Genomic DNA, 16,311 nt, shown 5'->3' with positions numbered 1-16,311 from the left:
TTGCACAAAATGACAATGACAACAGTAAGGATAATTTCAAATAGGATTTCAAAGAAGTAGCTGTGCTAGTCTTTTGCAGCCTAAAAATGAGGAAGGGTGGGGAAGAAAGAAAATAATTGTGGCAGCACCTTGAAAACTAAATGTTTTGTATTTTAGCATGAGCTTTTGTGGATATAAATTCACTTCTTGGGATGTAGAACTGAGTGGTATTAAGGCCTCAGTTATCAAGCATATTTGTACAGTTGTGGGAGTGAAACAGAATATAATAGAATCCAGCCGACTGTATTCCCCCCCCCCCCCCTTTTCTCCTTTTTATGCTTCAAATAGGACATTTCTTTGAAACATTTGCAGATATCATGTACCATTTTAACTGCTTCTTTTTTCAGGAACAACGAAATCAGAGGATCGAGCAGCTCTGCTGAAAAAATTCAACGAGCCCAATTCCCAGTATTTCATCTTTCTGCTGAGTACCAGGGCAGGAGGTCTGGGACTGAACCTTCAAGCAGCTGATACAGTCATCATTTTTGACAGTGACTGGAATCCTCACCAGGTTATTTACCCACCGCTATTATTTAATGTTCATTTATTGTAAAAGGAAACTGTTTCCTTTTCATACTTGAAAGCATTTGTAAAGGATTGCTTTCACCTTCACTACTACTAATAAAAGGAGATGATGTCCATGCAGTTAATCAATTTATGAACAATGGGTTTTTCTCTATCTCTCCCTTAACAGACCAGAGTCTGAAGCCAGGTTTTGAAATTGATTTGTCATTCACAGTTATAAGGAAAGTGACAAGCCACAATCCTGATTCAAATATTGAAATTGATTTCTCATTCACAGTTATAAGAAAAGTGACAAGCCACAATCCTGCTTCAAATGTTATGGGAAGTTCTTCTTCACTGTCTTTGTCACTCACACAAATATCTCTTGCTTTTTGCAGAACCACAATCAGAATACTCTAAAGCTTAGTGATTTTTGGTGGGAGGCTCCTTGGCTCCCCCATTGTGCCTAACTAAGAGTGTCTTAGGCGCTGTACAGACCGGTGAAAGCGCCAGCCTGAATACATACCAGGGTTGCCTCGGGGCGCTGTTTATATACACCCCGCAATCCTAGTACGTAATCTGTACATCAAAATGGTGGCACCCAGTACACATGGGTGCCGCCATTTTGACGTGGCAGACGCTTAGCGTCCGCACATCCCAGCACCATTGTGACACCGCAAGTGCACCATTGGCGCATTGCGGCGTCACAATGGCGCTGCATAAAGAACCTGATTTTTAAGGGTTCTTTTTTGCTCCACGGGGAAGCCCTGCGGTTTGGAGGCTGCGGCCTCCCCATGGAGCAAACTAGGGCAGTGGGAGACCACCTGCTTTGGGCAGTCTGTATCCCGCCAAATTTTTTTCCACATTAGCAACTTCAACAGAAATATTCTCTTTGGGGCTGAGCAGATGGGCTAGGAACTGAGCCAGTGCAGGGACGGGCAGGTGTATGGGCAGGTGTTTACTGCTGCGTGCCCCTTCCCTTCCTCTGCTGTCACCTCTACTGAGAAGATCCCATTGTAACATCTAACACGGAAACGGAGTGCTGGGCTAAACCCATGTGGCCAGGCGCCCCTTTTCCATGTTAGACACCATGATGGGGTTCTTCTCAGTAGAGGCAAAAGCAGGAGAAGGAAAGGGGTGCACAGGACCATCCACTGCTTGGTGTTGCCACAGAGTTCCCTAGAAACTCCCAGCTTGTCAAAAAGTCTTGGTCAAAACCATCTTCAATTCAGAGATTTTGAAAACTACTGCAGGATTCAAGAGCAAAATGCAGGTTTTCTGTTCACCATCTAACATCTAGTTCTATCATTGCTGAGACATCTCAGACAAATAGGGGCAAAGATGCTCACTCTGCACCATCTGATAAGGGATGGGGAAAGTTATATCATCTTATTATTGTTGTTGCTACTCTTTATGTAGCACTGTACTATCAATGTACATGTCACTTTACAAGTAAAACAGTCAAAAGCAGTGGACCCTGCCAAAGGCATACAATCTAAAATATATGTTTATATAGGAACATATATGTTGACACACACAGAGGAAGGAAGTAATAATAAAAGTACAAAACTATACAATACAGCTGTAAACAAATTATCCAGATAAAATACAACAAATGCAATATAATATAAGGCAAACTGACAAATATATAAAAGCAAAATAAAATATTATAAAATAATATTAAATTAAATTCCAAAACCTTTGGAAAACAAGAAAGTTTTAAACTGAAATTTAAAAATAACAAGGGAGAGCATAGTCCAGATGTTCAGGGGGCAATTCCAAGAGTATGGAGTAGTGAGTGAAAAAGGACAAAGCCAAGCCAGGGAAGAGAAAAACCTTGGTTGAATTGAGAAGCCTAGAATTCCTAGAACACAGATCTTGAACAGGCTGGTGAAAAAATATAAGGGGTAACAGACAGAGAGAAGCTAGGTTTTGGAAACAAGAAGTTTGTAATGAATCATAGAAGGAATGGGTAACCCATAAAGAGATATCAAAAGTGAGGCAACATGATCAAAACAGTGGGCCAAAAAGATAGACTGTTGAATGGAAACCAGACATAACATAAGACTGATCAAAAGAAGATAACAATAATCAAGGCAAGAAATGATCAAGACATGAACTCAGCCAAGGAAGCAAAAAGAGAAGGGCTGGTATTGTTAATGTTATAAAGAAAAACGTTGACATGCCTTTGCTACAGCCTCAATATGAGGAACAAAAGACAGGGAGGTAGGTTCAAAGCCATTTCTCAGATTTGTGTTGGGACAGAAACATCTTTTTTTTCCCAACAGAAAGTGACCTGGAAGTCAACATCTTGATCATTTCTGTTGGAAAATAGGAGCAGAACAAAAATCTGGAAATCACGTATTCACAGTGGAAGAGATAAAGGAAGCGAAGTTCCATGTACTGTTGATGGTCCACAAACTTTATTATCTTAAAAAGCTTTTTAAGATAATAAAATTTGTGGACCATCAAGAGCACATGAGACTTCATCTATGTTTCCTGTTGGAAAATAGGCCTCTGGCCTAAAATAATCGAATGGGACAAAAACATGGTGAAATTTCACACCTAGAGAGGATTTTTTTTTGGGGGGGGGGGTTCAGAAAAACTGGAAAAGAAGGCTCCACAAACAGCATTTCCCCGCCCTCTTAACTTAAATAATTAAAATCCTTTAATTAAATTTAAAATATAGTCCTATTTTCATTTCATCCATCATATTAAACAATATATTCATTATTTGTTATTCTCCCAATACAGGGAGAGGTGGGATACAAATAATAATAATAATAATAATAATAATAATAATAATAATAATAATAATAATAATAATAATTGTTATTATTATTATTATTATTATTATTATTATCTTTTAAATACATTGTTTAATGCTATGATATACATATCTAGATTAAGATGTGATCTGTTGCTAAACTTGGAGTTTGATTTTTCATCTTTGGTATTTTACCTTTATGAAGGTAAAAATGTATGGTATGGTTTTGCCTTGACTTTATGATTGCAAGAACCCAATACATTGTACTTAAGATTTTTCTTATCCACAGGATTTGCAGGCACAGGATAGAGCTCATCGAATTGGACAGCAGAATGAAGTTCGAGTACTTCGACTGTGCACGGTGAACAGTGTGGAGGAGAAAATCCTTGCAGCTGCTAAATATAAACTGAATGTGGATCAAAAAGTTATTCAAGCTGGCATGTTTGACCAAAAGTCTTCAAGCCATGAGCGGAGGGCTTTTCTCCAGGCGATACTAGAACATGAAGAAGAAAATGAGGTATTATACAAACTTATTTTAAGTATTTAAAATAGAAATGCACTACATTCCCAGTAGTCCAACATTCACTGATTTCAATCCTAACACAGTTTGGTTTGAGCTTCATCTTAGCAGAGTTCAACTGACAAGTCATGCCTGCCAACATAATGTGGAAAATATCACCAATTTCTCCCCTCTTTAATTATGCCCCCCCCCCCCATCTGCTAGAGAAGGTTGGGAGAAATTGGAAGATTATAGGTAATGCCACAGAAGGCTACAGACGGGAAAGGGTATCAGTGGAAATAGCCTCTCCCCTGCCCTTCCATTAGTACTCCTGTAGATGGAAGGTGCTTTTTACATCCACAGGAAGGAATTCAAGATCCAGTCCAATATGCTCAGTAATGAGGATAATCTAGACCAGTGCTTCTTAGATAACCTGGTTTGGGGAAACAACATTTGTGTTTTTTGATCTTTTCACATGGGCCAAGCACAAGTTACCAGCAGGATTCTACTGCTGCAAATCAACAGCTACACCCACTAGAAGAAACACCTCATATGCAGGTGGTGGTGATGCCTGTGGCTCCCAAAATCCACGGTTTCATGGATTGTTTAATTCTGAGAAAGGAGGAAAGGGAGAGAGAGAGAGAGAGAGAGAGAGAGAGAGAGAGAGTCCCGGTGCTTGATTAGGGTAAGGAGTGGAATTATGTGCTGGAAAAGTTAAATGAGCACTGAGGTGGAAAAAGAAGACAATCAGAGCGAAATATAGTTGGGGGTTGAGATTGATAGGTTTTTAACCTGGACAAAATACAATACTTTCACTAGTATCTTTATAGTATAAAGATTTCTACACACAGAACTACCAGAGCTTGGATAGTTTTGAATACTGTATTTCAGCAAAAGCACTATGTGAAATTTTGCTTGCCAAACTACATACTTTTAAAATTCAGTTGACATATGCAAATTGGAATTTATCATCACTGTTGACTCTATACCTCCAAATTAACACCCCTACTCATTAACATTGTTCCTCAAATACACTAAAACTGTTTTTGTGGCATGTGGAACCGATGAAATCTAAATGTAGATGTGATTATGGAGATGATTTTTTTATCCAAGTATTTTTATACAAGTTTTAACAGTCACATTCTCAGTCACAGTCATATTACATAGCTACAACAGTTGTTTAGTGCACCCCATACCTCAGCTTGGACCATGTGTCAGACCCTCACTACCTTTAACCGTAAACTGCTTATTGACTTGTTAAGTGTCTTAAAGGATTGACTTGTACAGTATTTCCTTAGGGAGGGGTGGTAAACCTTTCCAAAGTTTCTTTTTACACTTCCTAAATAAGCTTACAGCATGAACAAATGGTTAGTCAGGTAAATAAATGCTCCTGAGGCTGGGCAGAGTACATGCAACTTCATGCTTCTAATTTTAAATTTAAATGTTGGAGGCAAATACCTAAGTGAAGCACAAGGTACAGTAAAATAAAATAAGCAGTATATTGTAACAAGCCCTTGCATTTTATATAGATCCCGCAGTTAGTTTTAGCACTTGCATAAGAAATTGTAGGCAAAAGCATATGTCTTTCTAAAGTGGGGCAGGAACTTTTCCAGGAAAAACAAAAATGAAGAGAAAGTAAAATATATCTTTAATATTTTAAAGAAGTCCTGTGGGGGATGATGGAAGTAAGCATCCAATAGAAACTATTCATGTGTGCTTGAAGTACCCGTATTTTCCGGCGTATAAGACGACCCCCAACTTTCCCAGTTACTATATAGGGTTTGGGATATACTCACCGTATAAGACTACCCCTCTTCCAACGGACACCAAATAAAAATAAAAAAAAACATCAGATTTGATTTCAATATGGTAATTTTAATTCAAATGCTTATGACATGCAGGTACTTACCAGGAAAACCTGTTGTATACAAAGCCTGCTTGGATTGGATTGTATACAAAGCCCGCAGATGGTCCAATCTGGCTTGGTAGTTTCAGCACCCACCCTATAAGATGAAACCTGGCGTATAAGACGACCCCTGACTTTTGAGAAAATTTTCCTGGGTTAAAAAGTAGTCTTATACGCCAGAAAATACAGTATTAGTCTATTGGGTGAACACTGCAGGAGATGAATGCCTAGTACTTTACACAGAATAGGAAAAGAGGTGTGAATTGGGAAGAGTCGCCTTTTTGGTTCCTGACAGAGTGAAATTAAAAGGATGCATTAGGGTGGGGAAAAATTTGGGGTATGTCTCATTCCTTTATAATGCAGTTGAAAACCTGTGGCAAAACCTGGGTTTATTGCATATAGTTAGAGCTTTCTTACAACAGCTGTATGGATTGAGTTTCTTTATTACTATAAATAAAAATATACTTAGGATGCATGCTGCAGTTGAAAATAAGGGCTACTTGTACAAAACAGAAAAAGTGCATGGTGATATAAAAATTATATTTTTTATCTTGAATTGATGTGAATCCTTTCTGCTTTAAATGTTTAACTGTAGTATAGAGAGGTTTTCTATTTACAGTCTTTAAAAGGGAAAGGGAGGAAGTATAGAATTTAAAAGAGTGGATTTCTTGACTTCTTTTGTTTAAGCAGCTGATTCTAATACCAAATCAGAAATTTCTTTTAAAATGCATTTTAAAAGTTAGTTGACTAAATATCATGATATGGATCAGTCCTTATTTTTAAAAAAGTGTAATGGAACAGGTTTTACAGTTCATTTAAGGCCCAGACATAATACCTGAAAATAAATTACCAAGTTTTCTGCAAGCTGCTGTGCTCCATTCGGGATATCAGCTAACATCCATCCAAACCATCCCTGTCAGTAATCAGCGATGTTGGGAATTGTGATCCATCTTGTCCATTGCAATTCCCAACATCACTGATTACTGACAGGGATGGACAAGATGAATTTGTGGATTTGTGAAAGGAAGAGAAATGTCAAATCTAGTAGGAAGAGTATTGGATAAAATATATGTAATAGTAATAGGGGGAAAAATAAGAGCAGGGATTTTTGCAGTAGGATTGAAAACTAAACATAAAATTAGTTTATTTGCTGATGACACATTATTAACCATTAAAGATTTAATGGGTAGATTGGGAAAAATAAAAGAACATGTAAATGTTTTTGGTGAGATGACTGAGTTTCAGATTAATTAGAATAAATCAGAAATGTTTTATTTAATTTTATAGTAGAAGAGGAATGTGAATTTGTAAGACAAAGAAGTTCAGAGATATGATTAAAAAGTAGTATAAAATATTTAGGAATAAATATAACGAAAGATTTAAAGGAAATGGAAGGAATTTAGAATTAGTAGTATTAAGGAAAGAAGTAGAGAAAAAATTATTAGAAGATAAGAAAATTCAACTATCATGGTTTGGAAGAATAGCATTAATTAAGATGAAAATATTACCAAAATTAAAAATGTTATTTAGAATGTTACCATTAAAAGTGTCGGAAACCAAACTGAACAAATGACAACAATTGTTGAATACATATTGGAATGGAGGTAAAAGAGCTAGACTAAACCACAAAAAGAGGGAGGGTTGGGCCTTCTCAATATAAGAAGATATTATGAGGCTAATCAACTGAGATATGTGATGGAACGTATGTTAGGTGTGACAGATTTAGAATGGTTAGAATTAGATACAGAGGAAGTAGATATGAGAATATGGAATTTTTTTAGGGAATTTACTAAAAAAGAAATTAAGATAATTGGAAATCCACTTATGAAAAATATATTAGAAATGTAAAGTAAATATAAAAAAGAGTTAATGACTGAAGATTCAGTAATAACACCAATAATAATGGAAAAGAAATTCCCAAAGAACTTGAGAGGATTGTTAGATAAGGAGTTAAAGGAAAGGAAAATAGAAAGAATAGAAAATTGGATGGATGCAAGGATAGAGAAAGAGAGTATAAAGGAAAAACTTACGGGGATAAAAATTTCATGGTTTCACTGTATGCCAATAGAACAATGGATTACAAATTGGAGGAAAAGGAATATAGAAAGGAAAAAGTATACACAATTTGAACAGTTACTTCAGAAAGAAATAAAAATAGAGGAAAATGAGAACTTGAAAGGAATGATTAGTAAAATTTATAAAACGTTGATGGAAAATAAAGGGGGGAAAATAAAGGAAAATATTTTGAGAGGAATATGGGACGTAGAATTAGGATATAAAATAAGTGATAAGGAATGGAATAAAATTTGTGAACAAAGACATTTGAAGAATTTATCGGTATGGATTAAGGAAAATTATTATAAATTGATATGAAAATGGTATTTGATGCCAGTGTGATTACATAATATTGATAAGAATAATTCAAAAAATTGCTGGAGAGATTGTCAAGAAGTATGGTTTTACATGGGCACACCATACGCGGCTTTCAGCATACGCTGAAAGCCACGCCAGAAGAGCCCCTCACACACTCCCGAAGAACTAATGGGGCATGTGCCCATGCATCGCAGGCGCAAGCCCCATTATTTCCAATGGGGCTCCAGCATACACTGATTTCCCCTTACCTGGAGGGATCCGGAACGGATCCCCATGTAAGGGGAGGGTCCACTGTATATACATATGTGGTGCCAATGTAAATATGTAGAAAAATTTTGGGAAAAAGTGATAATAGAAATAGAAAGTATTAGGAATATAAAAATAGATAGAAGTCCGAATATAGTATTATTATCATTATTAACTCAGAGAAATGGAAAAAAGAAGAAAAAGATTTGGTAACAAATTTGATTATAGCAGCGAGATTAATTATAGCAGGATGTTGGAAAATGAAAATAACTGTAGAATTGGAGGACTGGTATAAAGAGGTATGGAAATTAGTGATTTATGATAAATTGATATGTAAATGGAAAGTAAAAAACGGATTATGAGAAAGAAGTTATTTTGATGGAATTTGGAAAGAATTTATTGAGAAAGTATTGAGAAAAGAAGATGGAAGATTAGGGTGAAAATGGATCTGGGGAAGGGGAGCACTGAGTTGGGATATTAAAGATATTTAGACAAATTGTAATAGAATGTAGGAATATATATATACAGAATTATGTATTGTACAATAATCAATATGCAATGTAATAATAATAATAATAATAATAATAATAATAATAATAATAATAATAATCCCTTACTGAACTCACTGGAACTTCTAAATATAAACAAGTTCAGAAGATAAGGTAGAATTATTTTTGTACCAAGATCAAACACTGCATGTAAAGTATAATACACTTCATGGTAACACTCAGAATATATCCAAAGCAGGTGCTTGTATGTCCTTACAATTACAATTGCAAATATTTTATTTTCATTCTATATGTATTTTCTATATGTCTCAACAGCTTCTATCCATATATTTTCTGTATTTTTCTCTTCTGCATCTATAGGAAGAAGATGAAGTTCCTGATGACGAGACTCTAAATCAGATGATTGCACGGCGTGAAGAAGAATTCGATCTTTTCATGGTAATGATACTATACAATCATATTTCTAACATTTCTTTTGATTACTTTCACAGCTTCGTTTTTAGTCAGGCAGTGTAGTTCCACTTTAACATTCTGAAAATGAATAATGTAAAGGCAGTCTATTCCAGATATCATCTTGTATGCTTGTGCTCTTCCATTACATCCTTGGCTGAAAGGTTCAAAAACACCTTTCCAAGGGCTAGGTGACGTTTTTAGACATATGCCATTTCAAGGAAATACAGTGGACTGTTGTTTTATGCAGGGGATCCACTCTGGACCCCTCCATGTAAGGGAAATACAGTGGGACCTCAAGTGCAATTGATTTTAATGATGCCATGCTGCTGCATGCTGCATTGCATGCATGTGCCATTAAGAAGACTGGGGCTCGCTGTCCGTATGACCTTGAGTCTGTGTATGGCGAGCCCATGTATCGTGCAGGCGTGTTTGTAATATAAGCCCTATTGAGGTGTTCATCGTTAGAATTAAGTAAATACATGAGGAAGGATGTATTGCCTATCTCTGTTGTGATTTTATTCAGATGAAAAATCATGGTTCTTCTGAGGAATCCCTCCATGCAGTCCAGAACTACAGTTTTTCAGGGTTCTGCCTCTTCTGGGTAGAGACAAATTTCTTTCTACATGAGCAAACAACAGTGGTGGGAATTGAGCTAGCCCTGATGTTGAACAGTTGCCACTGTGAAAGGTTATCATTGAAAATTTAGCCTCTCGGTTGACAATGTGGGAGAAGGATGAATCAGATCCTGTTACTATCTCCATGTTCCTCAGTTAAAAGAATCACATTGATTGTTCTTTGTGGCTTCCTACAAAGAACTTCCTTCCAGAATGAAATAAAACACACACCTGTCCATTGGATTGACAGCAAGTCCTGGAATGCATTTTTCCTGTGTACCACAAGAGGCTGCTGTGGTACCTGCTCAGTTGATAACCCAACTGGTTACTCAACTTCATCTATTCTGTCTGTTGTCTGCCTGTGCCCCCTCTGCTGGTTCTCACCTGCAGAGCCTGATCAAGAAGGAGAAGCTCTGGAGAGTAGTATGTTGTGCTCTAAGAGGAGTGATTGCCTGATTGCCTGATTCAGGAAAAAAACAGTAAAAGATTGCTTTCTGCCCATTTGCAGGAGTACTGAGAACAAGGTGCCAGGTAAAACATTACAGTAATAAGATTAGAACAATGGAAATCACATTAAAAACATTTTTAAAGCAAGGTAAAGGAGCTGTATAATCAGGGAGCCTAGTAGATTACACATTTGCTGTAAATAATGTTAGAAAGAATTAAGAATGGTGGATGAGGGCAGGAAAGCAGATAATGTATTTGTTATATATATGAACTAAAGAATAAGCAGGCATATTTTATGGAAGAGAACAGGAGCTCATTCAGCTTCCAATAAATGCCACCAGCATGGGAGATATCTAATGGCACTCTGTTTTCATATCATACATCCTTCTCCTCAAAGGCCACTGAAAATTCCACCAGCATCCCGTATATACAGTTTAGTACATTTATTCAATGAAATGGATACTGTATATATTCAAATATAAGTTGACCTCATGTATAAGTCGAGGGCAGGTGTGGGGGCCAAAATTAGGGATTTTGATATGACCCCTGGATAAGTCAGGAGTAAAACATAGGGTCTCAGCACCCTTCCTCCTTCTCTGCAGCCCAACTGTCCCCTTGGAAGACAGCTGGGATGGGGAGGAAGCTTGAAGGGCAAGCACCTGGCCATCTTCCCCCTCTACAGAGCATCTGTCCCCTAGGGAGATAGCCGGGCTGGGACGAGGTTTCAGGGATGAGTGCCTACCTTCCCTCGGCCTCCCCACCCTGGCTGTCTCCATGGGCATCCAGACTGGGAACAAGGCTTATAGGGGTGGGGTGAGCACTTGTTTTCCATCTTCCTCTCCACCTTGGCTTTCCCCATCGGGCAGCCAGGCTGGGGACAAGGTTTGGAGGGGGGGATGAGCGCTTGCCCACCATCTACCTTCCCACCCTGATTGTCTCCAAGGGACAGTCAGGATGGGAACAAGGCTTGTGCAGTGAGGGCTTGCCCTCCATACTCCTCCCCACCCTAGCTGTTTCCCGAGGGACAGCCAGGCTGGAGACAAGGATTGGGGATATGTGTGCTTGCCTTACTTCCTCCTCGGCAGCCTGACTGTCCCTTTGGGAGACAGTCAGGCTGGCAAAGAGTGTATTACCATTTTGACCCATGTATAAGTTGACCCAGGTTTTTTGGCTCAATTTTTTGGAAGAAATTTTTCAACTTATACACAAGTATATAAAATAGTTATTTAAAAAAAAGCATACAATACTCTGTCTTCTTTTTGAAGGCTATCATCATAGTAATCTAGGAAAAAAAGTTAATAAAATTCAGGACAGTAATATAGTCCCACCACTTTCAAAGTATATGTAATTATGTTTAATCCTTTTTTAAGGGTGGGGTGGGGAATTGTATATATTGTATTTTTTTTAAAGGTTGTACGCCACTTTGATTGTGGAAAAAAAGCGGGATATAAATTAAAGTTTTATTATTATTATTTATTATAATTAGAAGTCTATCAAATCCATAATAGCTTTATCTGCACCCTAGTGGTGTCTTTCCTTTCCCATGGGTCAAATTTGTATTTATAGTACAGTGAGAACATGGCATGCAGTGCAGCAAAACAGAATTCCTCAACAATTTGATTATTTGAGGAAATATTTCAGGCTTTAGTTGATTAATTTGTGGAAGCGTGTGGATGTTACAGTTCTTAAGTGTTAACTTTAGAAAGGTACAAAAACTTTTTAACTTCAACCCTAGCACAGAGTAAATCAAACATCCTGTGAATAATAACATTCTGTAGATTATTCATTTGTACACTTCAGGAGACCAGCAGTCATCAGTAGTCTATGCTGCAGCGTGATTTGGAGTCTCTGTGTATGTCTTCCTCTGTTGTCAAAGAAGACAAGCTAACAATTAGTTAATTTGTTAATTGACTGATGTTTAAACTAACTCAGAATTCCCTTTAAGTCTGTAGTAAGAAATGAAAGAGCACTCAGGGATAAAATTTTATAGTCAAGGCTGAAACTCTGTAACCCCATAATTATTTCACAGCTGTGAGAGAGGGTGGTGTCTAGATTGCATTTTATGTCAGGCCTAAGCATATTGGCAGAGAAAAGCTTAATAGATATTTTAGAAAAATTCACAGTTACACGCACCCAGTTGCCACAGCCATAGCAAATTTCAGTTTAGCGTCTCTGCATATTGTATTTTTAAAATGCTGGTTTGGAATAAACTAAATGGCCTTTCAAAAATACTAATACATGCTAACAACCAGGATCTGTAGCAAAATATTATCTTATATCCTTTTTTTCTAAAAAGAGTACTCTTATTCAGGATACCAGTTAAACATTCTTCACGCTTGAGTCGCATGAAGGCTGCAAGAGCTGGCCCAAAAAGGAGTGGTAAAGAAATGCTCCTGCCACTGGCCCATTCAGGACCACAGCAGAGGCCCACTTTGACAGGGGTCTCTGTTGTCGCCACGGTCCTGGACTGATCAGGGTCCAGTCATGTCTGGAGCGGCCAGAGGCCACTCTTAGCTACCCATCTGCTTCACCTTTCAGTTAACAAATCTTGAGAATTCTGAGGGCACTATTTGCCTTTTCTCATAGTAAATATTTTTTGGCATGGGAGTTCTTCTATAAGCCTGTGTAGCATATGAAACATAATTTGGCCACTCTGGATGTGGGCACTAACCATCTGAGTTCATATTAGGAGGAATATTAAATATACTAGCCACTTCTAACGCGTAAACAGCTTGGATTATGCCTGGGAGATTCTGGAACTTTTAATTTTAGAAAGTAATTTCCAGGTCATACATTTTAAATACACAGATTAACTGCTATTTAACTTCAGCAGATATTTCAGGTTCTCTGCATCTCAGAAATCCATTATGTAAGTTTTGCCATTTAATAATTATCCAATGCTAATAACCAAGAAAAGAAAATGAGAGCTAGCATGGTCTAATGGCTTAAGCAGTTTGAGCAGAGATTCTGGAGACCAGGATTCAAAACCCTGCTCAGCCATAGAAACCCACTGGTGACACACTCTTTCAGCCTCAGAGGCTGAAACATATCTTGCCATGAAAATCCTGTGATAGGTTTGCCTTAGGGTGGAAATGACTTGAAGGCACACAACAAACTGTAAAGTTGTTACAAACATGGAACTTGCTACAATTTTTCTGAATTTAATATGCATTTCTTATACAGAGAATGGATATGGACCGGCGTCGGGAGGATGCTCGAAATCCAAAACGCAAGCCACGCTTGATGGAGGAAGATGATCTGCCCGCCTGGATAATCAAAGATGATGCTGAAGTTGAAAGGCTTACATGTGAAGAAGAAGAGGAGAAAATATTTGGGAGAGGGTCCCGCCAGCGCAGAGATGTGGATTATAGTGATGCCTTGACAGAGAAACAGTGGTTAAGGGTATGTCATGTAAATTCCTTTCTGCATTATTGGTGAGTTTGAAGAATAATAGCTGATGGACCAAAAGGAATAATAACAGGAATAGGGAAGAGTCAATGAGGGATATAGTTTCTGAGATTTGGAGCTTGGAAAGCAGGAGTGATATAGTGTGTTGTGGGGGGAGAGGGGGCTTTACCTTTCTCAACCCACAGTATCTTAGAAAAAATATGAGAGTGGGAAAGACTTTGAGAAATCTCAATTCCTTGATTTCACACCTTGGCTGAAATTTCTGAGTCCAGTTTTACCACTGTTTGAATCAGTTTGGGGATTGTGCCCTTTTAGCAGCTGAAAGGACCTTAGAATAAGCAATACGTGAAAACTTCTGGAAATACTTTCCACTTACCATAATTCACCAATGGTGATTAATAATAATAATAATAATAATAAATTTTATTTTTACCCCGCCTTTCCATAAAATATGATCAAGGCGGCTTACAAAATTTAAAACATTACAATACAAGATAAAAATTCAATATAAAGGTTAAAAACATTACTACAAGGAATAGGAACAGGAAATCAATAAAATACACATGTCAAGGGCAAAGAGAAAGATAGATTAATTTACAATGGTCTGGGGTCGAAAGGGAAAAATAAGGGGTAGGAAAACAAACAATTTAACTAAGGTGGGAAGGCCAACCGAAATAAATACGTTTTCAGATTTTTTAAAAAAATATCTAGTGAGGTGGCGGAGCGAAGTTCTACGGGGAGCTTATTCCAGAGTGAAGGGGCAGCGATGGCAAAAGCCCTCTGTGAGGTCCGTGCAAAGTTTGACCTAGGGACCTCTAACAAATTTGTCCCGGATGTTCTGAGTGTGCGGGGCGGATTATATGGATTAATGGCTTCCGTGTCAGGAGAAGTGAATCCACTCTAGGTTTTAGCCTGGGGAAGTGTGATCTGTAGTGCTGAACCCTATCCCCAAATTAGATTAAGCATATTGGAACTACTCCTTTAAAGTCTGGAGTAGAACCTAGAGTAGATTCACTGTCTCACTGAAATAGGAACAATCAGCTGCAGTTTAGATCCCTCCTTGTTGAATCTTTTAATTTTGCAGTGGTCAGGCCTCTTTAAAAGTATAATCGTGATTCCCCATTCATGTAGTATAAAGAGCTTAATGTGTATGTTGGTTTCCAACTGTACTCAGCAATTCATGCTTTATGGGGGATAGTTGTTATAAGGAATGATGACTTGGTCCAGTAAGAAATTTTCTAGCTACAATTAAGGTCCCTAAAGACATTTCATATGGTTTTTGTAGTTGTTCAGAGATTAACAAGGAAACCTATTCTAAGAACTGTCATAGTAATGCCATCTGCATTGCAAATATCTCTTTGCCTAGCTCCCATGTCACTTACATAATTCTAAACAGTTCTTAATTGGATGCAAACAATTTCTTGCTATATAGTAAATTGATAATTACTGTGTGTCATGTTTGATTGGGGAAATGATTAAAAATCTCGTTAATGGTTTAAAAAGCCATTCTGAATTTTTCCATTGCCTTATGCCAAATAGACTATGCAGAAATCCAGAAAAATGCCTGAGAATAGATGCTTTGTTTACATTTAGAACATTGTCTATGCAGATACTTTAATTCTTCCAAAAATCCTTGTCATTGCAATATTCTCCAATGCTTTAGCTTGTTGGTTGGATGTGTGGTGGACTGATTCTTACTTTTCTTGGGACAGAGTTAAGTGCTTGATGTCCCACAAAGTTAAAGTAAGCTACATTCCCATCTAGGAGAAATAACTCTTCTCTGAGGATGAGTAACAGACAGATGTGAACTATCAAAATATTCAGATGTTATTGAGGAATACTATAAAAAAACATAACTGATTACCATCACCTTTCCAGAAATGAGTGGTTTCAACCCAAAGACCCATGCATGGAAGAAAAATAGCTGTGGGCAGTAGGTATTCATAGCTTGTCAGCAGCAATACACCGTTTTGGCACCAATTTCAATAAAATCTTAAGTACATTAAAAATGCTTTATAGTGTATAACCTTGCAGTAGCTTATCAGTTATCTAAATAGGGTGGCGAGCTTATATTTAACATAATTTTCAATGCAGGTTGGAATTCTGTTGGAGCAATAGTAGGTTATGCCATAGTAATATGGTATAGCCGTATAAGCAGTCTACCCACCTCTGTGCCCCAATCTCTGATTATGTAACAGAAGAATTTTTAATTTTTAGCTTTGTAATTTTGTGTTATGTATTTAATATTGTATTATGAGGGTTAATTTTGTGGGAATTTTAGTGTTGTTAAGATTTATTTTATTATATGGTCAGTTTATATTTTATCTGGTTGTAATCCCACCTCAATCTGCAGGGAGAGGTGGGAAATACAAATAAATTTATTATTATTATTAATACCCTTTTGATTCGCACTGCCAGTGAGAGTCAGTAGAGAAAGGGGCCTTCATTGTTAGAGAAAACTGGCTTAATGGCTTCTGAACAGCTTTGAAGCTGGTAGGACAGCGCTACCGCCGCCTCTCCCCACTGCAGTACCTGCAGCCATTTTA

General features: G+C 37.5%; 1 protein-coding gene across 2 annotated transcripts in view; it reads left to right on the top strand.

Annotated features, from left to right (window-relative positions):
- The window catches only part of SMARCA2 (SWI/SNF related, matrix associated, actin dependent regulator of chromatin, subfamily a, member 2), a 183,256-nt gene that overhangs the window by 119,053 nt on the left and 47,892 nt on the right, over positions 1–16,311 (top strand). For both annotated transcript variants that reach the window (XR_006101758.1, XM_042447930.1), the window contains exons 25-28: positions 387–550; positions 3,600–3,827; positions 9,204–9,281; positions 13,541–13,759. Coding sequence is in view for 1 of the 2 variants with exons in the window: in XM_042447930.1 (XP_042303864.1) it covers positions 387–550; positions 3,600–3,827; positions 9,204–9,281; positions 13,541–13,759 (689 nt within the window). In the remaining variant the exon portion in view is untranslated. The remainder of the gene's footprint in view (positions 1–386; positions 551–3,599; positions 3,828–9,203; positions 9,282–13,540; positions 13,760–16,311) is intronic.

This window comes from Sceloporus undulatus, chromosome 2 (assembly GCF_019175285.1).
Source record: "Sceloporus undulatus isolate JIND9_A2432 ecotype Alabama chromosome 2, SceUnd_v1.1, whole genome shotgun sequence".
Classification (NCBI taxonomy): Eukaryota; Metazoa; Chordata; class Lepidosauria; order Squamata; family Phrynosomatidae; genus Sceloporus; species Sceloporus undulatus.
This window is presented reverse-complemented; position numbering and strand designations above follow the sequence as displayed.